The sequence below is a fragment of the Amblyomma maculatum genome, chromosome 9 (genome assembly GCF_055883805.1).
Source record: "Amblyomma maculatum isolate TAMU_Amacu chromosome 9, ASM5588380v1, whole genome shotgun sequence".
In the NCBI taxonomy this organism is placed as follows: Eukaryota; Metazoa; Arthropoda; class Arachnida; order Ixodida; family Ixodidae; genus Amblyomma; species Amblyomma maculatum.
In genome coordinates this window covers 58,858,122-58,883,473 of record NC_139352.1, presented here as the reverse complement: position 1 = coordinate 58,883,473, position 25,352 = coordinate 58,858,122, and the positions used below count along the sequence as shown (strand labels likewise).

At 50.5% G+C, this 25,352-nt stretch overlaps 1 protein-coding gene across 1 annotated transcript; it reads left to right on the top strand.

Moving 5' to 3' along the window:
- Positions 1-1,728: 1,728 nt before the first annotated feature.
- LOC146179128 (uncharacterized) lies at positions 1,729-9,332 on the top strand. The gene is made up of 4 exons (XM_084580120.1): positions 1,729-2,913; positions 3,663-3,977; positions 4,245-6,457; positions 9,305-9,332. The coding sequence occupies exons 1-4, from the start codon at positions 1,729-1,731 to the stop codon at positions 9,330-9,332; spliced, it is 3,741 nt and encodes a 1,246-aa protein (XP_084436246.1).
- The last annotated feature ends 16,020 nt before the right edge of the window (positions 9,333-25,352 follow it).

Sequence of the window (25,352 nt, the reverse complement as noted above, 5' to 3'; positions counted from 1 at the left end):
TTAGCAGTCGGTGGGTACACCTTGATATATTTCGACATTTCACTGCGTAATTGGATACATTTTTCGAAAACTGAGATTTAAAAGCGCCTAGAGACCGGTACTTTCTCTACTTCCGCGCATCGTGATTAAATGTGTGATTTGATATTTATTTTCACTGCAGCTTACGGAGTGCAAGTGGAAGCGGGAAGTTAAAGCCACGTATTCCATGCGATCGTTGTTACACAGCAATACTATACGTATTTAAGAGTGCATGTTGCTGGTGCTTGCAGGGCAGATGTCGACAAAATGACAGACACGACTTCCAAATAATCGCCCTCATAAAAAAAAGAAGCGCACTTTTTTTAGTTTTGACTGGGAGTTCGCGGTGGCGCCAACACACCGACACCAACGGCGGCTAACCGAAGTGCTCCTGCGATGCCTTTCCATTCAACATCGAAACGGACCGTGCTCAGCTCGGATACCCACGGTGGCGCAAATCACCGAACAGCGGGGGCGTGCCACTCTGCTGCTCCTGTGGGGGCGTGTCCACAGCCTGAACCCCGAAGGGCCCAAGTGCTTGCTTTGCCTCGACGGCTCCCTGGCGGCAGAGAACCGACGCGGAAAGGGGCACTGTTAGACCGCTGCCTGACGGTCGCAGCACCCCCGATTTGGCTCGGTTTCCCCACGGTGGCGCCACTCACCGACACCCGCTGCATACAGCTACGATGTCCTGTGGAGTGGGCCCCCCGGGGCTCAGGTTGGAGACGCGCAGGCGCACTGGCCAACGTTTGCTAGCCAACGAAGCTCTGGCGCCGCTTCGGAGTCCGCGGTGTTGCCACACACCGACACCCAATGGCCTACTAAGGTGCTCCTGTGGAGTCCTGTTATATGGAAAGCACTTGGCTCGGAAACCCACAGTGTCGCCACTCACCGACACGCCCCGTAATGGGCATGCTCCTGTGGGAGGATGCTATTGCTTATATGGGGGCAGGAAGCAGCTTCGGCCAACCTGGGCTGCCGAAGTCACCTGCCCGTGCTTATTATTATGCATCCCTCTATAGTTGTATAGGGTAATCTCCACCGACAAGCTATGTCATGGCGACAATGGAAGAGTTATGTAGTCGCTAATAAAATAACAGCAATCTTCGTAGTTATAATGCGGGGGCGCTGCTTTCGTCAACTGGAGCAGCCAGCTATGGGTAAGTAGTATTTTTCCTATAATAATATATGTAAACAAAAATGTTCAAATCAATATTTTGATTTCACTGCGCGCCTGGGAGGTCATCGCTTCGTTAGTAACAATTGTGAAGGCGTTATAACTGATTATGTAACATCAGATATTTTATTGGTTTGGTTTGTGGGGTTTAACGTCCCAAAGCAACTCAGACTATGAGAGATGCCGTAGTGGAGGATTCCGGAAATTTCGACCACCTGGGGTTCTTTAACGTGCACTGACATCGCACAGCACACGGATTCCGGTTCCGCCTTGCGTGGAGTGCGGACGCGCTTCACGTCGGCTCCGTGCGAAGACGGCGAAATTCGCCAGTAGCCCGAACCAGTGGCCTATTTTTCACCAACAAGAGCCCTGTGAAGGTGAGCGCCACGCCCATACCAATTTTCGGCCCGATCTGGCCAGTTTTCGGGCCCCCACGGCCCATTTCGCCTTGAGCCACCGCGTCGCCCGAGCTAGGCCTCGCTCCGCTGGGAGCTAGGCCTACTCCGAACGCGACCTCCAAGTACAAAGCCATCATGAAGGTGCAAGTGCCAGGCGAAGCTATTGACCCTCGGGACTTCAATCCGCGGGACTGGACTCACATCCTCAGCGTTCCCGCCCGCACCCAGGAGCAACAGCAGATTCACCAGATCTCCGCTATGCAGACCGATCAGGCAGACAAGCCTACCACAGACGCTAGAGCGGCATCATCTTCCACCCCAAATACTAACAAGGCCCAGGCATCCGAGCAGCTGCGCGCCGCCCGCGCTGCCGCACAAAGGTCACGACAGCAGCCGCCACTACCGATTGAAGATTACAAGGTGATTTTCCGATCCCGTGGAGGGCTTCACCTCACCTCAGTACCGCCACGACAGCTGCGCGTCTCAATCTTGAACGCCACCGCTTCACTCGAGGAGCCCACCCGCACCCAGCTGCGTGTTCATCCCACCAATAACACGTGTACAATGAGCACGCCACACCAGAACGACGCACTTATGCTGGTACAAATCACCAAAATTCATTACCAAGACACCGACTACGCCGTAGCAGCCTACATCGCTCCCCCGGACGGCGCGGTGAGAGGAGTAATCTCGAACGCTTACTGGAATGAAACCCCCAGGGAGCTACTGGAGGATCTCGTGAACAGCAATCCCCGTGCCCCAATAGTGGACGCTCGACGCATGGGTGCCACTCGATCAATATTAATTACTTTTAGAGAAGGACCGGTTCCTCGCACAGTTCTTTACGGCGGGGGACTCCACAGGTGCACCCCTTACAGAGGCCACATGGACGCTTGTATCAACTGCAGACAGCCAGGCCACAGGACAGATGTGTGCACGCTACCACGTACGAATAACTGCCCGAGGTGTGGGAAACCACATCCCAAGGAGACTATCCCTTCCTGCACTCCGGAATGTATTTTATGCGGAGAAGCGCACATGACGGGTACGGGGAGATGCAAGGCTAAAGGGCGAAGACCTGCAACCAACCCTGCAGCTCAACACCTCTCTCGTAAGGACAAGCCGCCCGGAGACGCTACTCGGAAGATAGCACTCAACGCCACTCGATCCACGTCGCTTCGCAAAGGAGAACGCGCAAAGGACCCACAAAAGATGTCACGGGCCGACCGAGCAGCTGAAGGCATCTCTAAACAAACCCCGCCAACCCAGCCACATCAGGAAGAATCACGCGACAAGGAGCTCAGGGCCCTGCGGGAAGAGGTAAGCCGCCTTTCCTCCCTTATACAGACCCCACACCAACCCTCCTCATCCACCCTCCCTTCCCAAGCTGTACCTCCCGCCTTTTCTCCAACATCCCCAGCCACGCAACCACCGCCCAAAAAGAAACGTACGTCAGAACCCCCACCTGTCACACATGATGCTCTTGAGCAAGTTGAGGCAAAATTTGAATCAAAGCTAAAGGCTTTAGAAGCCCGGATAGATTCCAAAATCGACTCCCTCTTCACCCAACTCGAGAACAAAATTGACTCGATGTTCTCACGCTTGGTTCATACACTCGACATGAGAATGACCAGCATAGACACCCGAATTCAAACCTTAGAGCACACACAAACCGTTATCCTGAAGCACATCAATCTCCAACTACCTCCTCTTCATCCCTCGCAACCACCACCCTCTTCAACGCCTAGTGCACTTGGCTCCCAATCTCTCCACTATGGCGGGGCAGCAACTTAATTTACCCATTCTCCAGTGGAATTGCCGCGGCTTCCGGGGCAAGCGTGCGCCTTTCCAATTACTCATTCCCATCCTCACCCCGCCGCCCCAAATCATTCTTCTCCAGGATACGGCCACTAGAGCATCACTGTCTAGTTTTATGCCCCACCACTCAGATACCACGGACAAACCCAGGGTGTCCACTCTTATTCACCGTTCAATCACCCACCAAACACACACTATTACGTCAGAGACACCCTGCGTTATCACGGAAATAATGCATCACCCACACACAGTGCCCTCCATCTTCATTGCCAATATATACTACCCCCCCATCTCATCCAATGTCTTCCCTGGTGACGCTCTTGCGGGACCTCCACCGACTCGCTGGCAAGCACCCTCTCCTCATCGGAGGGGACTTCAACTGCCAACACACCGACTGGGGGTACAGTTACACTACGGGCCGTGGTCGATGTCTCTGGTCCTTAGTCCAGGAGCTGCGCCTAACTACACACAACAATTTCCACACACCCACGCGGATCGGCACCAGCGTCAGCATGGACACCAGTCCGGACCTGACGCTGAGTCGCTTCCTCGGTGGCGTCACCTGGGCAAGAACACAACACACACTGGGAAGCGATCACTACATCATTAACATCTCGCTCCCCTTTAAACAATCCCGCCACACACATATCACCCACAAACTAGTGAACTGGGACGCCATCCGCGCATTGCGGAAGGACGACACAAACACAACTATCACGGACATCGACGAGTGGGTAGAATCACTTATGACCGATGTCCAACACAATACCCGGCTAATTACAACCACACAAGACACCCCCACTCTAGATTCCCACCTCGCCCACCTCTGGGAGGCGTACCACAGCTTACTCGAGCGTTGGAAACGCAACAAGTTAAATAGAACGCTTAAAAAGCGACTGGCCGGACTGCAGACGCAGATACAACAACACGCAGAGGAGGTCTGCCGGTGTAATTGGAGGCAAGTTTGCGACGGACTCGCCGGAAAACTGTCCACCAAGCGAGCTTGGCAACTTCTGAGACATCTCATAGATCCAACACAGTCCAAATCCGCTACACAACACCATGTTACACGCCTCTTACACACACACAATAGCGACCCGGACGCTCTCATTGACACACTTCAGCGAACATACACCTCACCCTGCACATCCGACTCCATGCCCCCCTACTCAGGAAAACCTAACCCGGAATTAGACGCTGATATTTCGGAAACGGAGGTAAGAGCGGCCCTTCTGACGCTCCGCACAAATTCAGCATCGGGACTGGACAAAATCTCCAATTCTATACTCCGCAATCTTGATGACAAATCAATCACACAGATTACAGATTACTTCAACAAATGCTGGTCGGAGGGCACCCTCCCCCAGTCCTGGCGACACGCCAAGGTAATATTTATACCAAAACCGAACAAGCCTCTTAAACTAGAAAACCTGCGACCAATCTCGCTCACCTCGTGTCTCGGGAAACTTTTCGAGCACGTGGCACTTGCGAGATTGACACTTCACATGGCGGACAACGACCTTTACCCACACAGCATGGTGGGATTCCGCCCCCATCTCTCCGCTCAGGACGCCATGCTGCAGCTCACCCACGACATCTTCGACCCGGCTGTCCCGGGCCACACAAAGGCAGTCCTGGTTTTGGATCTGTCCAAAGCTTTTGATCGCGTCGAACATCAGGCGATCATGACTGCTCTTTCTCCTCTGAACATAGGTGTACGGATGTACACTTATGTCCGGGCTTTTTTAACGGACCGCATGGCTGAGGTTCATTTCGGCCCCCTTACCTCCCAACCCTACACCCTCAGGAGCGTCGGTACTCCACAGGGATCCGTCCTCTCTCCTTTCCTATTCAACGTCACGCTCATTCCACTCGCCCGGAAACTGTCCACGATACCTCATCTTAGACATACCCTTTATGCGGACGACATCACACTGTGGACCACACACGGTAGTGATGGCGACATAGAGGGTACCTTGCAAAGCGCCGCATCCCTCACACAAGAACACGCCCAGAGCATCGGACTCTCATGCTCCCCAGAGAAGTCTGAGCTACTTATACTTCGACCCACGACCCGCGGATGCCCCACCACACCGATTGTTATCGAAGTCGATGGCCGTCCCGTCCCAGAGGTGAATACGCTCCGGGTTCTGGGACTTCACATCCAGAACAACGGCAAAAACACATTAACTCTCAAGAAACTAAAGCGGGTGACAGGCGCGATATCGCACCTCATCCGACGAGTTTCGGGCCATCACAGAGGCATGAAGGAGAACGACCTATGTCGTCTAATTCACGCCTTCGTCCTCAGCCGTTTTTTATACACAGTCCCCTATCTCCGACTCAACAGGCAGGAAACGGACGCCTTGGACGTCATGTTGCGCACGGCGTTCAAGACGGCCCTACATCTCCCAATTAATACTTCCACAGAACGCCTTCTACAGCTTGGCCTCCACAACACAGTTGGGGAGCTTGTGGAGGCCCATCGCCAAGCCCAATACTTGCGTCTCACCAAGACCTCCACCGGTCGCCATATCCTGGAGACTTTAGACATTCGTGTCCCAGCGAATGACCCTACCCTCCTTCCCATACCTCGCCCCCTACACCAAGACCTTCTCATCAAGCCTCTCCCTCGCAACATGCACCCCCAGTATAACGAGCAACGCCGCCGAGCCCGAGCAGCGGCGCTCCACAAATACTACGGCTCCGAAACGGACGCCGTATGTGTGGACGCCGCATGCACGAATGAGGGAGCGGTATTGGCCGTCACAAATTCCTTCCTGCAGCCTGTTGCTACTGTCCCCCTCCCCTCGGTCACCTCCTCGGAGGCAGCCGAGGAAGCAGCCATCGCCTACGCGCTTGCACACACGGAAGCACGCTACATAATTTCCGACTCGAAAACTGCTCTACTAAATTTTGCGCGTGGTAGAGTTCACATTTCTGCATTCAGCATACTGAACTCGCCCGCCACTAACCCACCCCGCTATGTGGAGCTGATATGGGTGCCTGCGCACTCCGGGAATCCCGGTAACGAGGCCGCCAATGCGTTAGCCCGAGGTTATTTAAACCGGGCGCCGGCGGCCTCCGATCCGGGATTCACGCGTGATCGCATGCACTCCTTCAGTGAGCTAACGCAGGCCTCTCGGGCCGAGCGACTACTCTATCCCCCACCTCACCCATCTTTAGACAACTACCGCCAGACGCTCTGGCGACGACTACAAACGCGCACCCTCCCGTCTCCTTATAGTGCGTCTCGCCACCACCACACCCTCACCAATCCCTCCTGTACCCTTTGTAATAACCCCAACGCCACCCTCGCCCACATCCTGTTCCAATGCCCGGCGGATCCTCCCCCGCGGGGTCTAGAGCACCTTACCACCTGGGAGGACTGGGAGACCCTGCTGCACTCTGAGGACCCGGTTCGGCAGAAGATCGCCACAGACTGGGCTGCCGACGTCATGAACCATAGAAACATGAACGTTTGAGTGTAGTGGGGCCGTGCGGGGGCCCAGGGGCATGCATGCCCCAAACTCCTCTGTTTTAATAAAGTTATTACCACCACCACCACAGCACACGGGCGCCTTGCTTTTCGCCTCCAACGAAAAGCTGCCGCCGAGGCCGGGATTCGATCCCGCGCCCTTGGGAACAGTAGTCGAGCGCCGTAACCACTGCGCCACCCCGGCGGGGTAGATATTTTATAGCTGATGCCTCTTCAAATCGCCGCGTTACCGGTACGCCTGCGTGTGAATTACCCAGCGCTAGCTGAGCGAGGCGCGAGCGCTGCACGTAGAAAAATATGCAGCCACTATTAACACAATCGCGTTAATAATAATAAATTAATAATAATAATAATAATAATAATTAATAATAATAATAATAATAACTGGTCCACAGGAAAGGAAAGGTGGAGTATCTAGCAGCCACACTTGTTCTGTGGACACCTGAACCGCGCCGTAAGGGAAGGGAGGAGTGCGAGTGAAAGCGGAGAGAGAAAGGGGCACCGTAGTGGAGAGATCCGGAGTAATTTCGACCACCTGGGGATCTTTAACAAGGCAGAAGCACGAGCCTGCAACTGGCTCTGTAGCTGAGCCACCTCCGCTGTCTGATTGATTGATTTATAGGAAGGGAAAGGCGCGGTAACTGTCTCACTTGTTTTCTGTGGACACCTGAACCGCGCCGTACGGGAAGGGAGGAAGGTGGGAGTGAAAGTGGAAAGAGAGAAAGAGGAGCCATAGTGGAGGGCTGCGGAGTAATTTCGAACACCGTGCGAACAGAAGAGAGAAAGTAGAGAAGAAAGAAAAAGAAGAGGGAGAGAAAGACGCGCGCCGCAGCAGCCGTCGTTCACCACCTAAGCGGTGGCAGGTGCGATGACGGCCAACAACAGATACAACTTAGGTGGCATGGCTAGCCCCCACCGCAAGCGGCGTTGACCCACCGTCCCAGCCCCACCCTACAGCCACAACAACAACAAGGCAGAAGCATCGGCTGATGGGCGGACGGAGGGTGGGTGCTCCTGGCCCTGATTGGGCTGGGACAGGTAGGTCACCGCCGCTTGCGGCGGGGGCTAGCCTGCCACCGATTTTTTATCTGTTGTAGGCCGTCATTGCGCCCGCCACCGCTTCGGTGGTGGACGACGGCTGTTGCGGCGTGCGTCTTTCTCTCCATCTCCTTTTTCTTTCTTCTCTATTTTCTCTTCTGTCCGTTGTTGTTATTGTTGTGGCTGGTAGGAAGAAGGAATTTCGACCACCTGGGGATCTTTAACGTGCACTGACATCGCACAGCACACGACGCCTCTTCGTTTCGCCTCCATCGAAACGCAGCCGCCGAGGTCGGGTTCTCCACTACGGCTCCTCTTTCTCTCTTTCCACTTTCACTCCCATCTTCCTCCCTTCCCTTACGGCGTGGTTGCGGTGTCCACAGAAAAACAAGTGAGACGGTTACCGCGTCTTTCCCTTCCTATAAATAAATCAATAAATAAATCAGGAAGAAGGAAAAGAAAATGTACGGCCCTGCTATTGGCTCTGTAGCTGAGCCAGGTCCGCCTCCTCGTGCAGACAGAAGAGAAAATAGAGAAGAAAGAAAAGAGGGAAAGAAAGACGCGCGCCGCAACAACAGCCGTCGTCCACCACCGAAACGGCGGCGGGTGCAATGACGGCCTACAACAGATAAAAATTCTGCGGCAGGCAAGCCCCCGCCGCAAGCGGCGGTGACCTACCTGTCCCAGCCCCATCAGGGGAGTACCGCACGAGGCAGTGGAGGTGGCTCAGATACAGGACCAGTAGCAGGTCCATGCATTTTCTTTTCCTTCTTCCGAGAGCCACAAGAACGTGCACTTAAAAAAATTGGTAATAAAGAAAAAAAAAAGACATCGCATAGCACACGGACGTACGAGGAATCGAACTGCGGCCCTTCAGTGCGAGACGAGTATGCAATCAATAGACTACCAAATATTGTTGTTACATTTGGTTGAAGGTGCGTGTAGTCCATGCCATAGGGCTGTATGCCAACGAACGGGTGTGTCATTAGAAAGGAACTATTCCGGAACTAATTATTAAGCAAGTAACAAAGTGCATTTACGCTAATTTTGCGCCTTGCTTGGGGGCGCTCGCGACGCTGCTGCAGACTGGGGGTGAAAAGAAGGCTTATTGCCCATAATAAAAAAAAAAAGAAAACGGAAGCGAAAGATTTCAAAGCAGTTTTCTGATTTCATGGAGTACCCTAGATGTCATTTTTTGGAGCAGAGCAACTGTGAACGATTGTGAAAGTATGAAACGCCATTTCAAAGGCGCAGCTTCTTTAAAACATTGTGAAACATATGGAGGTGCGAGTTGGGATGACGACTCAGAAACACATCTAAGCACAACTTACCTCAATATTTTTCTCTACTTCGCAGAACACCAACAGAAGTGGCCAGCTTTTAAACGTAAGTTATCTAGCGCTGTTAAGAAGTGTTTGACGGAGCATACTACGTCTTTCCGGAATAAACCTATTTTTAAAACGCCACTAAAAATATATGTTATGGAGCAAGCCGTACATACCTCCGGCAGGCTCGCTATCCACTGAGTGTTTCTCCGAACCGTACGAGCTTCTCGTGTAGCCTGATATGCTGCCGCATGCACTCAACTGCTTACCAATGCCAGTCATCCAAAATATACAGACTCGACAAAACTACACACCAAAAGCACTTCCCAAACATCATGGCAAGCGAACGAAAGAGAACGGCCCACTATAGCAGAAGGTGGCGCAGATGACGCTCTATTCGAGCGCAGGTCAACGAAGGTGCTGATATGACGTCGTTGTCCTCAAACGCGACATCTGTGAGCAGATGGGGGATTTCTACTGTTGTTCGCGGTTCCTTTATCGTGCTGCGTGAAGACTGCCTTCAACTTAAAAAAGTATGTATTACGATCAGTTCACGGAGTGTAATCTCGCAAAGCACGGGCAGAGGGCATCCGCATGTGGTTGTACTTACGTGTCTGGTTTTCATGCGCAAGGGTATACACGCTACGGCTTCTATGCTAAACATCGCACAACTCATCAGTCGCACGCAGTGATGATCCTGGGTGAACGAGGAGGTGACTAAGAAGAGCCCACTGGTGAGTCGCAAGTTGTGTTGTCTTTGCGACATTACTGCACTCACGACAGGAACCCCTGCAGGAGCGTTACTAGAAGGTTTGGTTTGTGAGGTTTAACGTCCCAAAGCGACTTAGGCCCACTATAGCAGAAGGTGGCGCAGACGACGCTCTATTCGAGCGCAGATCAACCAAGACCGTGTACCACTCAGTTGAGTATGGGCGCATCCTGGTCTGGAGCGCACTGAGCGAAATTTTGTTTGATGCGTCCAAGCAAACACATTAGTTGTTCACAAATGTGGCCTCCTGATTTTGCACACATAGCTGCCCAGTCATAAATAAGTTACCCAATTCACATGAAAACATTTTACATAGTTTTGTCTTGTTTGCGGGATGTAAATTGAGTGAGACATGAAACTAACGAGGCTCTTCTAAAGGAACGCATTTTAAAACACAGGTTTCTTTGATGAAATGAGTGCGGTGGATATAAAGCTTCTCTTTCAGTACACCTGAGCTGTCGATTAACTGCACTTATATCGTGAGCGTACGAAAAAGAAGGGTTATCTGCGCCTGGTGAATGTGTCATGACTCAAGCAGCATTCCGCGTGGGCTTGAGTCTTCAGCACAATATCTCCATCAGTGTCACATGTCGCAGAGCTAGGCAACCGCTCTTCACTCGCTATTCATTTTTGTCTGATGGCAGTTTTGTACTGCTTGATAATTTCCGTGTAGAATTCTTCGTTTGCCCAAATTACGACGTCTGGAGCTCGAAGCGAGAATTTGATACACCGGGCCTTTTTTTAGAACAATGATTTTCGGGAAGGACAGGAGGCGCGTGATGGTGGTAGTCAACTGGCGAATTGTTCGCTGCCCTCCCTTTTGAAGAATAAACGCACCAAGATTTCACGGAGGGCCATGTAAATTTTGCTAATAATAATAATAATAATAATAATAATAATAATAATAATAATAATAATAATAATAATAATAATAATAATAATAATAATAATAATAATAATAATAATAATAATAATAATAATAATAATAATTGTTTCACAGGAAGGGAAAGGTGCGGTATCTGTCACACTTGTTTCTGTGAACATCTGAACCGCACCGTAAGGGAAGGGAGGAGGGTGGGAGTAAAGGTGGAAGGAGAGAAAGAGGAGCCGTAGTAGAGTGCTGCGGAGTAATTTCGACCACCTGGACATCTTTAACGTGCGCTGACATCGCACAGCACACGGACGCCTCTTCGTTTCGCCTCCATCGAAACGCAGCCGCCGAGGTCGGGTTCGAACCCGGGTACTCCGGCACAGTAGTCGGGCGTCTTACCACTGCACCACCGAGGAGGAGCACTTAAATGTTTATAGGGGGGTACTGTACTCTAGGACTGCGGGGTAATTTTGACCAACAGGGAAACCGACCACCGGCGGCTGTGTAGATGGAGGCGAAACGGAGAGGCTAATAATCATAATAATAAAAAATTGGCTGTGGCTTAGCTCGGCCATGCGAGGATATACGTAGCGAAAGCTAAGGCATAGCTCGGTTAGCCTTGGTTAATCTTGATTGCACGTCCAGGTTAGTGTGGTTGCCTGGCTAGGTCTCTTCGGCTCTTCGCCTTCGCGTGTTTTCATTCCAACGCATAATCCTGACTTGTTTCAGTCTTTTCGACTCACTGTCAGTGGCTCTAAACGCGGCGTTGTTGTTGTTGTAGCTGTAGGAAAAAGGAAAAGAAAATGCATGGTCCTGCTACTGGCTCTGTAGCTGAGCCACCTCCGCTGCCTAAAAGAAACTGATTTATTTATAGGAAGGGAAAGGCGCGGTAACTGTCTCACTTGTTTTCTGTGGACACCTTAACCGCGCCTTCAGGGAAGGGAGGAAGGTGGGAGTGAAAGTGGAAAGAGAGAAAGAGGATCCATAGTGGAGGGCTACGAAGTAATTTCGACTACCTGGGGATCTTTAACGGGCGCTGATATCGCACAGCACACGGACGCCTCTTCGTTCCGCCTCCATCGAAACGCAGCCGCCGAGGTCGGGTTCGAACCCGGGTACTCCGGCACAGTGGTCGGGCGTCTTACCACTGCACCACCCCGGCGGGACGGCCTCCGCTGCCTCGTGCAGACAGAAGAGAAAATAGAGGAGAAAGAAAAGGAAGAGGGAAAGAAAGACGCGCGCCGCAACAACAGCCGTTGTCCACCACCAGCGGTGGCGGGTGCAATAAAGGCCTACAACAGATGAAAATTCGGTGCCAGGCCAGCTCCCGCCGCAAGCGGCGGTGACTGGCCTGTACCAGCCCCATCAGGGGAGATCCTCAACTGCCACCCACGGTGGCGCCGATGAACCAACCGCATTTTATACAGCGCCGCTACTAGCGCCAGCTGCTATTTCCTCCGCGGTGGCGTGGCGCACGGCTTCTCCTTTCTCGATGTTGCCCGCGCGCCGCACAGTATACAGTAGATACTGTGCCATAGTGTACATATTTCTTTTATTTTCACCTACCCTGTCATTTCTCCTTGCTGCTCACCTCTTTGATTTCCTCTGTAACAGCATTTTAACAGCAGCCCGGCGATCACTAGCAAATGCTTGTCAGAACGTAGGAATAATACGGTAGCGACTTTGAAATAAGAGCTAGATCAATGATAGTTTAGGGAGTGAGATTAGGGAGGCTTTACCTGGATACTCTCGTCTTTTCAGAAAGAAATTTGTATGTGCTGTCGGAGGGAATAAGCACGTGTCACAGGCGTCACTATATGAAGCTGCTGTGGACTATATATACATATATTTGAGAATAAGTGATAAAACACTAATATGTTCTCTGATGGCTCATCTAAGTAGCATCGCTGTTACGGTTCTGAATAAGCACTCAGAAGAGGCTAAATGTTCTATCGCTATAGGCGGCTGATGTCCTCCACATGGGCCGATTTGCACAGGACCCAGAAAGCTGTGGTGTATATAGTGTACCGACACATCAGTGATATTTACAAAATCAAAAGCAGTTCTATAACCCACCTAACGTGTGCTAAAACACTGATGGCCCCTAAAGTGTGAATGTGAACGCATGAGTTTCCTCCCGAGTTTTTATTCCGTCGGATGTCATGAGCCAGCCTCAAACTTGACTGACAGGTGTATGCTATGTGCGACATAAACTGTATGACACTACCTGGAATGTTTTATGACGAACGGTTGCATTAAATGTTTTAATACTAAAGACGGGCCAAGTGCCACCGCAAGGATGCCCGCTGGATATTCCGTACGAGCAAATAAGTGTCTCCTCATATGGCCCTTCGGGGCTGGGAATACCATTGGCCAGTACCAACAGCGATCACTGATGCAATTTCGTCTATTGGTTAATAATCACTACCAGGTTCCCATGACGTTGCATATGCGGTGCGCAGCATATGAGAGGAAGCGAAACCCCTTTCTTTCTGTGGGTGTTCGGTCTGGGTACAGTAGTGCTTATAACCCACATGTAGCCAAATGTAGATAATCGGTTGGCAACTGTGAACAGTAATAAAACATGGCGGCCTAACCGACTAGTACGTATCCCTGGAGTCTTGCCCAATCAATACAACCCCATCCGAACCCACAGCAACACCACAATGGCGTCAGAAGTGTTTTTTCGTACTCTCTGAGTACCAAGGAAGCAGTCGTTCTTCAGCAGCAAGCAGTAACCAGCAATCTCAAGCATGGCACACGTGCTCCCCCTATTACAAGTTAAAGAGTTTGCTTCATTTTTAAAAGAGTTCGGATTTCGGCACCATCGGATCACACCTTTATGGCCTCAGGCTAATGATGAAGCTGAACGGTTGATGAGAACATTGAAGCATGCTCCACACTAGTCAGCTTAAGAACACTGATTGGAAATTAGAGCTCGACACTTTTATGATGCCCTACAGGTCTCAAAGCATATGACAACAAGAAGATCACGATGTGAACTACTGTTCGATAGACCAATGAGGAATATTCTGCCCCTCTACATTGAAGCTCCTTCAGAAGCAATGATTTAACAGGGTTGAAATACGGTTGAAAGAAACTGTGCTCAAGAAAAAGTCGTACAATAAATGTCACGCTTACGCGCACAGGCATACTCGATCAACCTCATCGCTTCTTTATCGGTCAGAGTATTATGCAAGCTAGACAAACATGGCGAGTTCACTCCGTAATATGATCCGAACCCTTACTCTATTGTCAGCATTCATGGATCACAAATCCAGTCATCGAGAAGAAATAAAGCAATAACGCGCAACTCAAGCTTTTTCAAATACGCCTCCTGCCTTAACGCAAGCACCAGCCAGAACACTCCAACCACTTGACTGCGGTGACATACACCCACCACTCATACTTCTGTGCCATATCCTGCATCACCTACTTTGCACGAGAGTTCTCAGTGAGTCGACGCTACGCAAAGAGAAACAGAAAGCCTCCGAGTGACCTTTCTTATCTGACTTTGTGACTGTTTAGTCATTCAGCAGTGAACTGTTTCCCGATTTTCTCTAATCATTGTGTGTTCATGCATTCAACTTTCCCCCAAGGAGGGTAATGTGACGTTTATAACCAAAATGTAGCCAAATGGCGGTATTCGGTTGGCAACTGTGAACGGCAATAAAACATGGTGGCCTAACCGACGAGTTCGTATAATTGGAGTCTTGCCAAATCAATCAATTCAACCCCATCCAAACCCACAACATCACAGTTGCAAGACTGGCAAGCAGAGGAGCCAGGAGCCGGAAGAGGTGGCTTCGGTTCGAGCAGTAAGTTTGCGTGTCGCACGCACGCACGCACGCACGCACGCGCGGGCGCTAGCAAGCCCCGCCCCTGCTGCCTAGAACGACGACGCAGGCTTAGAAAACAGCTAAATGCTCATGCTGTGAAAGGACATTGTACGTTAAACACGCAATCAGCTTTTTATCCATGAAAATGATTTGAATATACAGTTGCCATGATAACATGAAATACAAAAAAATAAAGTGAAAGAATAGAACGCCACTAGTTGCATGTGACGGCTCTTCCTCTGCATGTCGATATTGCAGTTGAACAATATGGGCCAGGTATTTCTTTCGGTCATCATTGTATTTCGCTTACGACGAATTTTGAAGAAATTTCAGCCACCTTATTAGGCCGTCTAAAGATTTAGGGGCCCTCAACGTCGAAACTGTCAGCTATACAGCGGGGGTGTGAAGGAGGACTTAAGGGAAATCAAAATTTACGGCTGTCCTGCCCTTCTGAGCCCGGCTCCTCTTCATCAGAGTCTGTCTCATGGCGGACTCTGTACTGCCAGAGAATCGGGTCCCTTTCTTGCTCTTGGACGTACAGCTCTAGAGATCGCATAAATTCCTCCGTGCTGGCACTTGGCTTCTCTTTAGGGGCACAATGGTCAATACGCTCGCAGCCGGAGGAAAAACGACCCACTGAACTTGTGTCGAGTGAGCGCGGTGAAGTACCCATTCTCGAAGCCATGTGCATCCTTGAAGAAGAGTCACTACTCGGACTAGGCGAGTTCCAGGCACTTATACCTCCACTAGAGGTAGACGGGACATCGCCAGAGCCAGAAGATTGACGGGGACCGCTTCGCTCGTGTATTTCATCGCTCCAGCACTGCGTGCTCGACTTAGACCGTGGCGCCACAGAAAACATAGGTGATGGGTAAGGGCGATTTTCTTTTCCTTCAGCAAAGACATTGAAGGTGACAGTGGGATGCTCCATTGCCTTAGAAGTGAGCCTTTCGCCCTTCGACGCTACGTTTTTTAAGCATGCGCTGCTTATCAACGGCTGGTTTTCAAAAGCGGCCGAATCGCGGGTCAAAAAGAGACTGTTCATACGTAAACTCCCTGAAATCCCGCGCTGTGCCGCTGAAGATAAGATGTCACTGGGCCTATCAGATATACAGGAAGCGTTCAATTCTGTCTGCGGTATAGCCGGTTTTTTACAGTCTTGGGAAAAAGAGACGGGCATGTTATTTCTATCTCGACTCACTTCGGCTAACCACCGGCTCAAGTCTCGAGACCCTTCTTCCCACTGTCCTTCCATTTCGCTCCATTTTCGTTTTCTGGTGGGCCAGGAGACAAACCACTCGAGTTTTTGTCTTTGAGCCGCGTCATCTACGTTGGCTCTTTCTTTCGCGAAATCTCGAGCAGGCTGTACACAACCTGGCTGGTTGCCTATCGAGCCACCGCACTGGAAGCATACGTTTACGGCATCGGAATGAGCCCGTTTTTCTAAATGTTTGGCCACCTCACCCGCCGTTTGATTCTGTTTTCCACCGTCTTCTATTTGCAGGCTTTTGAATGTAAGCAGTAAATCCTCGCCGCCACACACCTCGCTAGGTGTTGCGATGATGTCACTTGGAGGAAAATTTTCAACAGAAACCATCACTGCGCATCGACTGCACAGCACGTCGATGGTCGCTGGACTACTTTGTTCTCGCATATCGTTGTACTGACGATGTCCATATCCAAGTGGGGAGGACTGCTGTCGGATATTTTTTCGTGTACTCCAACGTCGCATCGAAATCTGCGCTTCCATTGGACGAGTGTCGGGAACTTGACCAGTAGCGGTAGTCCCACAATGATGCAGAGTCTTATCCACGGCAGAACAAGCCACGTCTTCCTCGACGTACCTGTCAACAAATGTTGAAGTTTCCTTGATATCAGGTTGCTCGGCTGGAAAATAAGAGTTAGAGTTTAAATCAACAAAATGGTTCGCATTGCAAAAAATGCAAGAACGATTTCTTCTCAAACGTACCTGTGTTGTTTCCAAGCCGTGTGCGTTCCTCTGGCTGATGAATGTTCACAGCCGGTGGTCGTTGAGGGGAGACTTCTAAAGTGGTCCTACCCGACGCCACAGGGTCAGCTACCCAGGCCCCAGAAGTCGTAGGGGATGATGTCGACAAAACAGGTCCTGCGCTGGCACGTGGTTTCCTCGAAATCCTGATAACTTCGTAACCATCTAGCTCGGTTTGAGCGTCCCGCTCTTTTCCCTGGTCCCTAGGATGTTTAGAGATTTCTTGTTGCTTCAAGTTGCTGGAGGACGAACTCTGGGATTGCTTTCTTTTTGAAGCGGCGGGCATGTCGCCGTCATTTTGATTAAGTCTACTTCTCTTTCTTTCAGATACCGTAGCATCGCTCTGGATCCGCTCTCCTTGACGCTTCCTCTTCTCGTTGGACAAAATAATAGTATCATCGGCTGAGACGCTCGCATGGGGAACTCTCGAAGGAGTGGCCGCGGCTAGCGACATCCAGTTTTGAGCCAGGCCCACAGGAGGCGAGATCTCGATGCCTGTGGTCGCAGTCGCTTGTGCAGCGTCATAGTGCGAGGTCTCACCCTTGAATATCTTCAGTGCGGGGATAGCGCCAATATAACTTAGTGGCTGATCAGAATTTAGATGCTCTTCCATCGCAGCCGGCCAGGAATAGAACGTGCGATCCTTTTTTGGTATTCGTCACGCGTGCTTTCGTCTTCCTCTTCCATGCCCTTGCCAGGAATACAGGCGCGAAAGCTGGGACAAGAGAAGTAAACAAACGAAACTACAATGTGCTGCCCGATATGGGCCTTGGAAGAATTTAGCCGAGGCTTCTTCATTGACACGCAGAATCTTTATTTCATAAAGACGCGACTCTTAATAGCCCAAAAGGAGGTGACACATTAGACGCAATCTCAAGTGCGTATACACACATCTCAGTGATAATCAAATCGTCAGAATCGAAACCATACCGAAATGATGATATTCCCTCCCTTGAGGAAATTCAACAATGGGGGAGATCACCATTACCGCATACATACCGCAAGGAAACAGCTTAAAGCTTCGAATAAAACTACATACAGAGGTTTCAGCATACTTTCGTCCCAACATGCAACACGTACGTAACACTTAATTGACACATTCACAGAAAGCCCGATACTGAATCAATAATACTGTTGGCTTGCATGGACATTTGAAAAGAGCTCATGCCCATTGTCAAAGTGCAGATGCCCAACAAACCAGTAATTTTTCCTTCATCCCTGCTTCCATTGCGTCCCACGGTATTGCGGTGCTTCTGGGCATCCCCAAAACAGTAGTGGCTGCTACTTGAGCAGTTGTCGTCCCGTAGAGCATCTTAAGCCCCTTCTTAGAGGACATGTCATTTTTATAGAGGGGTCAGATAGGCAACATGTTTTTGTAACCATAGCGGCGTTAAGGACAATCCCGATAGTTAGTTCAGAGCATATAATAGGAAGCCATCAAGTACGTCGGCGCCACCTGGTTAAACTAAGTAATAATTTAGAGTACAGGAGAATGAAACGCACAAGTGAGTGTGCAATGAAACATGCGTTACAGAGTTAAGATTTGTAACGTTTTAAAAAGACACTTGGTCTTCCTGCTAAGGTCGCTTCATCGCTCCTCTGAAAATTCTTGCCGTCCTTGTAAGCACCTGTCCTGTCTCCAGAGAAGTGGATCTTCTATTTCCGGGGAAGCTCCAGACGTCCTATCCGCGACAGGTCGCGAGACCTCCGGCGCATGCTACTCATGCATGATTGCAGCTCAGGTCGGCACGGAGGCTAGGCCTAGTGCTGCCGCTGCCACGCTGGCAGAGGTAGCTGCACCGGAGTTGCTCGCTGCAACTCCTGCCCTGCCGTCGACACCTCAACCTGACCATCGGCCTCAGGTCCAGCTTGGTGCTCCCGGTTCTTCAGCACCAGCGCCCATTCAGCCTTCCCAAAATGGACAACAGCCCGTAAGTGAACTGTTCTCTGGGCGGAGCACGGCTATGGCCACCCAGCTAACACGACGAGATGCACATCCAACAGTGCGACCTGAGTAGACATGCTCTCCAATGGACCTATCGGCTCCACCATCCGTATCAACGAGCACCCGTGCCCCTCACAAGCGTCCTTCGGAAGATAATCAATCGAATTCGTCCTCGGCAAGTGGTGGCTATCAAAGAAAGCGCTCCTGTTTAACTATCGAAAACCAGGTTTTACCTACACCGGGATCGTCATCTTATAAAGTGGCGATTAAATCTCTATCCAACAAAAGCCTCACCGATATACCAAACAGGATCATCCAGGCCAACTTGGACGCGTGTCTCGGAACCAGAGGTTTTCGGGGCTTCACGGCAAGGAAGAAGTCAAACACTATAGCTATGTGGCTCCCGACACTTACTGCGGTGGAACGTGTCCAAACGCTTAGTTATATTTCAGTCACAAGTGAGATCTCAGTGCCTGTGCAAGTGTATCTAGTTGAAGGCTCCGACTTGCAGCGTTGCGTCGTTTACAACGTCGACATAAACGAAGATCAAACCACCCTTCAACGTGAGCTGTACTGCCCAACGCACCGAGTCATACAGGCCCGACACATAGGAAAGGGGCGTTCCTGCATGATCACCTTGCAAGGCCCTCCGACACTCCCAGCCTGTCTGTACTACTACGGCTGCATATTAAGGCCACGGCCGTATAAACCAAGTGTGGTTTACTGTTATAACTGTTTTCGGGCAGGACACATGCGCAAATCTTGCCCCTTTGCTACTGCCGATGAAGGTGCGTCTGAAGGAAAAGTTACGTACCGATGCGGCCTCTGCAAATCGGACGACCACGAGATAACATCTCCAAGTTGTCCGACAAAGCAAAAGGCAACACAGAAGGCTCGTCTTCGGAACACTAAACGTTGGCCAATAGAGGACATGACACCGGTGCAGACATTCAATCGCTTTGCAGCTCTCGAGTGGGATGATGACGAGTGGCCAGAGCTTCCTGAGCCCGCTTCGAATGCACCTCCAGCTAAGACAAAGTCTAATGATACGGTGCTCAAGAAACGCCGTCGACAACAGCCAATACAGCAGTGTACTGATCTACCAGACGACGATATGGCTGTAGTGGATGAGCAAATCAATCGTCTCTTAGCAGAGGTCTCTAAGCTCCGACAACACCGCGAAATGCTGGCTCGACGTCGGCGAGCTGCAGAAGTAACCGCCAAATCTAGTAATTGCCCAACACAACCGCCTTCATCCCGCGCAACAGGGCCATTTGCTGCCTCTTCCCAGAGTACCACAACGCCCAATGATAACTCTGCAACATCGCTGCTCCGCTATATGGTCAACCAGTTGTCCAACCCGACATCTGTGATACTACAGCGCTTGGACTAGCACACAAAAATGGCGAAATCCGGTCCTCCTGGTGTACTACAGTGGAACTGTAGAGGCAATTCCACGAAGGTGGCCGAGCTCAAGACCCAACTGCGATTTAACAAGCTTCGGGTGTGGGCTATGTTACTTCAGGAAACGAACGCCTTGCCATCAATTCCGGGCTTCAGCGGCTACGTGTCTCCTTCAATGACCGACCGTCGCGTGCAGACTGCTTCTCCCCCGGGAAAGGCGGCGATATATGTTGAAACGCGTATTCCTCATGTACGCCTTTCTCTCGAAAACTGGTGCACATCATACCAAGAGGTAGTAGCAGTTGCTGCGAAATTTCTGAAAGGAACCGTTGTTCTTGTTTCTTATTACGTTCGGCCAGCTGGAGGCGCCTCTTCCCGTATTAATCTTGGCTGGTTATTAAGTGTTCGTCGGCAATACCCCGGGTGTCCAATTTTAGTCGGAGGCGACTTTAACGCCCCTCACCCAGATTGGGGGTATCCGACTGCAAGCCCTCGTGGTAGGCGTGTGCGGGACGCCTTCACTGATGCCCTGTTTGTTCTGCTTAATCACCCTGGGACAGCAACACGGCCTGTGCGTCACATACGTAGTGCTGCCTATGCTTCAGACTTGACGTGGTGGCTAGAAACAGGTTTGCCACGGCTGTCTTGATATGATGCTGATGGAGGAATTAAATAATTTTATGAGTACGCGGCCACTCACTGACCTCGCGTGTGGTTAAAAGACAGCAGGGTACACTGGGAGAAGTGTTGGGCCCTATTACCGACACACTACGTTCTGGGGCAAGCATGCTGTGGCCTCATATGCGCTATGTAAAAGAGCGTAATTTCATTGAACGCAACAATAAAAAAAAAAAAAAAAAACAGGGGGCATATAAGTCTTCATTGTGCGGAAATGAGAAAGCATATAACTGCCAATTCCTTAACTGTCGCTATCATATCTATCACTATATCTACTAATGACGTCAAGTGACCTATCATAACTATCACTATTTGCAACGAACACTATCACCTCACTATACGGGCCTATTACTATCATTTACTATTAATATTCGTAACAGTCACCATAATGAGCTATCACTATTCATAACCATCACTATTTAATCCTGATGCCGTCCCATGACCCATTGATATACTTCAATTTTCATTGACTTACGTTGTCAGTCAAATCTCTATTACCTTATAATATCTGACGAGACAACTATACATTGACTTTTAATTCTTATACTTTCTTATTTTCTCATAAATAGAGGTCGGAAAAGAGCAAGCCACAGAAATAACTGACTACTATCAGCGCGAGGTTTATGTCTCTGTCGAGGAGGCTTCCTTTGCTTCAGGACAGGTCGGTGAGAGAAAATTGATGGAACTGCGTTGGGCCTCAGCTTTTCTTTTTTTTCTTTTTTTTTTGAGTTCGTGTAATATTAGCGGCTCAAACCGGTCTTCAATGAAATGTAGCTAGAACATAGAGCGATGAGTTAATCACTCAGGCTAGGTGAAAAAAAAAATGTTGCATACAATTGAAATGAGTAATATGTTACAGTGCTAAGAACTGTTGCTCGCAAAATGTTCCCCTATTTTTACATCATAACTATAATCATTATTGATTGTTTAAGTTTCGTAAGTACAGAAAATTGATGCAATTATTCCGGCTGATTTGACATCGATGGGAAAACGTCTCTCGCAGTAAATGAATACGCGGAATCGCGGTTTTAGATTTCCAGCTTGCAAAGCGAAGGGAACCTGCCAACGCTTAGTAGTCATGGTCAAAGTGAAGCGTGTGTGATCATGTGAACACCCCTTGCACATTGGTCCTATCCCTAATAAAACGAACGCATACTTTTTTAACCCACGCGTGCGTCGAAGCATGGTAAGAAACATTCAAGAATTGAAAAAAAAAAAATGCCGTACGACCTAACTAGGGCAGATTACCCGCAATACCTCGGGTTTACTTGCCAAAGAGTTTTTCAGGGCCAGCATTCATTGCTCCTGAGTCACCGACGCACACTACAAGTACAAGCTGGAAAGACTAGCTCCTCTACAAGCCCTAATTTTTATTTTTAGTCAAGGAGGCCAGGGATCCTAGCATAATCGCGACAAATGCAATCGAGAGACTGTACTTTTCCAGTTATCACTGACAGAAACAAGCAGATTATAGTGCCGTATTTCTGACTACAGAAATCGACAGCGTGTGAAGTGATGGAGCCTTGGAGCCTCGCAGAATATTCAGCATGCTGCAGAGGGCAACCTTATTTTTATACAATGAACATGTTGCCGCAAAAATATTGAGGAGCAAGCAGGAATAGAAAACGCAGCGTCAGGTGACGCGTTATTACGGGGAGTGAGAAAGGCGCATTACGTCGCAAACAACCCTGTTTTTAGAGCGCAGCTCTTTGGCGTCCGTTCCTGGGTTTCGCGTCGGCGTCGTCGTCGGCCTCGTAACCAGCTCCGCCCCCCTTTCATCCCCCCAGCGCTAGCAGCGACCGACTGATACCGCTGGATGCCGCTGACGCCGCTAGAGAGTCAAGATAACGTGACTGCATAGAACACCGTCGCCGCCATGCAGAAAGAGGAGGGGAGGGTCCCCCCCCCCCCCTGTTCCTGTGTGGCGGATAGGGTGCTCTTCAGTTGCCGACGCGCCGGTTATTTCACGTAGGCCCCGACACGTCGACGAATACGTGACCACCTTCCCACGGCTAGACCTGGTTCTTGGCGCTGCGGAAGCGAGGGTATTGCTTGCGTCGGCATCGGCGGCGTTGTCCCTGATACCAACTCCGCAGCTGGGGTTGACTCACTATCGGAGTCAGCAGCATCAGTCAGTCGCTGCTATCTCTTCCCTCCTCCCTTTATCGCGTTGTCCGCTTGCTGCGCGCGCTTCTGCCCCCATCGTTTGCCGCTGGGTGTACACGCCGCCCCCCTCCCCCCTCTTCCTGCGAGAGTCCGGTTGTCAAAGCGCCGGCTCGAACTTAATTCCTTTCTTCGCTCCTCCTCCAATGCAACCCCTGTGCGGTGGCAATCAGAGAGCCAGATCGGTGGCGGCGGATCTGTATATGTGCACCGCCCGAGCCGAAATTGCCGCTGCCGTTCGCCACTGCGAAATTATCTGCCAGTTCTTTCTGAGCCATGAGCGAGACAACCGGTGGAAGTCCTCCGTCTGCTGCTGCTGCTGCTGCTGCTGCTGCTGCTGCTGCTGCTGCTGCTGCTGCTGCTGCTGCTGCTGCTGCTGCTGCTGCTGCTGCTGCTGCTGCTGCTGCTGCTGCTGCTGCTGCTGCTGCTGCTGCTGCTGCTGCTGCTGCTGCTGCTAAACGAGCTGCCAGAGCAGAGGCCCAGCGCCGTCGCCGCCAGAATCCAGAGCAGTAAGCGAGGCTGAAGCAGAAGCTCATCGCCGCCGCCGAGAAGGGAATCTTTGTTAAAGGAATACGTGTGAAAAATAAAAAAAAAAATTCTGTGATAGCGCATACATGTGTTGCTCGATTTCTTTGCCTCAATCTATTGAAAAGGTGAAACAGCTTATTTGCTGCGCTTAAATTTCGTATTAGGAAGTAACGTAATCGTCGGTAATTTTTCTAGGAATAAACTTCTTTCGACTAATCTTGTGAATCCATTGACTCTTGCGCAAGCCGTCACGCTTGCCTTGAGGTATCATGAATACCGCATAACCATCTTCAGGCCGCTTGCTGCAGTTGTACGCGCAACAGCACGGCATAGAGCTTGCACCCTGCAATAAAAGCACACCGCGCAATATTCGCTCGCCGAAAATAGGAGAAAAATGGCGCGAAGGAAAAAGAAAACACAAGGGAAACGCCGGACGCGCGTTGGTTTCCAAGGGCAACGGCAGGGAGACCAATCGTCGCTCAGGAAATCGGGCGGAGAGCCGGCCTTCAGCGAAGGGGCGCGCAAGGGGCGAGGAGGTAGCGCGGCAGCGGCAAAGTTCAATCGTTGGCGTAACTTTCAAAGTATCAAGGAGCTTTATCCAGGAGCAACTATATACGCCCCTTCCTGTGCATAAGTACAAAAACAAGCAATTTCTCTTTCTGCATTATGTTTTAGAGCGCTGCTCTTTGGCGCCTGTTCCTGGGTTTCGCGTCGGCGTCGTCGGCCTCATAACCTGCTCCGCCCCCCTTTCATCCCCCCAGTTCGAGCCAGCTCTTAATTCGGCAACCGGAGCCTCGCAAGAAGAGGAGGGGAGGTACACTCAGCGGCGAACGACGGGGGCAGGAGCGAGCGCAGCAACCGGAGAACACGAGGAAAGAAAGGGGAAGATGGGGGGGGGGGCGACTGCGTACAACACTGTCGCCTCCATGCAAAAAGAGGAGGCGGGGGTCCCGCCCTCTTCCTTCGTGGCGGCAAGGGTGCTCTCCGGTTGCCGAAACGCCGGCTCGCTATCAGCGGATCACAGCGCATCCCGTTATCACTCGCTAGCGGCATCAGCGGCATCAGTCAGTCGCTGCTGTCTGTTCGTCGCGCAACTTTCCTATGGTTACACGCGCTGCTTGACCACAAAGCTTCTTTCATGACAGCCAAGAACTGTTAGTGGAGTGTTTCTTGATGAAATACGTGTGAAGCGGATAATTGGGCTAGTTGGTATGCCATGATTATGAGGCAGCGCACCATGAAACACAGTAAGAGGGACAAGCGAGGGACAGCGCTTGTCCCTCTTCCTATCTGTGTGTTTCATGGTGCGCTGCCTCATAATCATGGCATACCAACTAGCCCAATTATCCGTATGTACAATTACAGGCTTTTTTTTTTATTTGTCACACGTATTTCAAGATTATGAGGCAGCGCACCATGAAACACACAGATAGGAAGAGGGACAAGCGCTGTCCCTCGCTTGTCCCTCTTACTGTGTTTCATGGTGCGCGTGTGACAAATAAAAAAAAAAGCCTGTAATTGTACATACGTGCCATGGTCAAAATCTTTGCCTCAATCTATCGAAAAGGTCAAACAGCTGATGAGTCGCGCTCAAATTTCGCATTAGGAGGTAACGTAATCGTGGGGAACTTTTTTAGAAAAAAATACTAATAATAATTGGTTCACGAGAATGGAAAGGCGCAGTATCTATCACACTTGTTTCTGTGGACACCTGAGCCCCGCACCGTAAGGGAAGAAAGGAGGATGGGAGTGAAAGTGGATAGAGAGAAAAATCCGTAGTGGGAGAGCTGCGGAGTAATTTCGACCACCTGGGGATCTTTAACGTGCGCTGACATCACACAGCAAGCGGAAGGCTCTTCAGTTCGCCTCCATCG

What these genes read in the sequence shown, in the direction of transcription:
- LOC146179128 (XM_084580120.1), top strand. Translation starts at nt 1,729, where the DNA reads ATGAAGGTGCAAGTGCCAGGCGAAGCTATTGACCCTCGGGACTTCAAT. An exon ending in TCCTCGGTGGCGTCACCTGG is followed by an intron (nt 3,978 to 4,244) that starts GCAAGAACACAA and finishes CACCTCTGGGAG; the next exon opens with GCGTACCACAGCTTACTCGA. An exon ending in GGTAACGAGGCCGCCAATGC is followed by an intron (nt 6,458 to 9,304) that starts GTTAGCCCGAGG and finishes TCTACTTCGCAG; the next exon opens with AACACCAACAGAAGTGGCCA.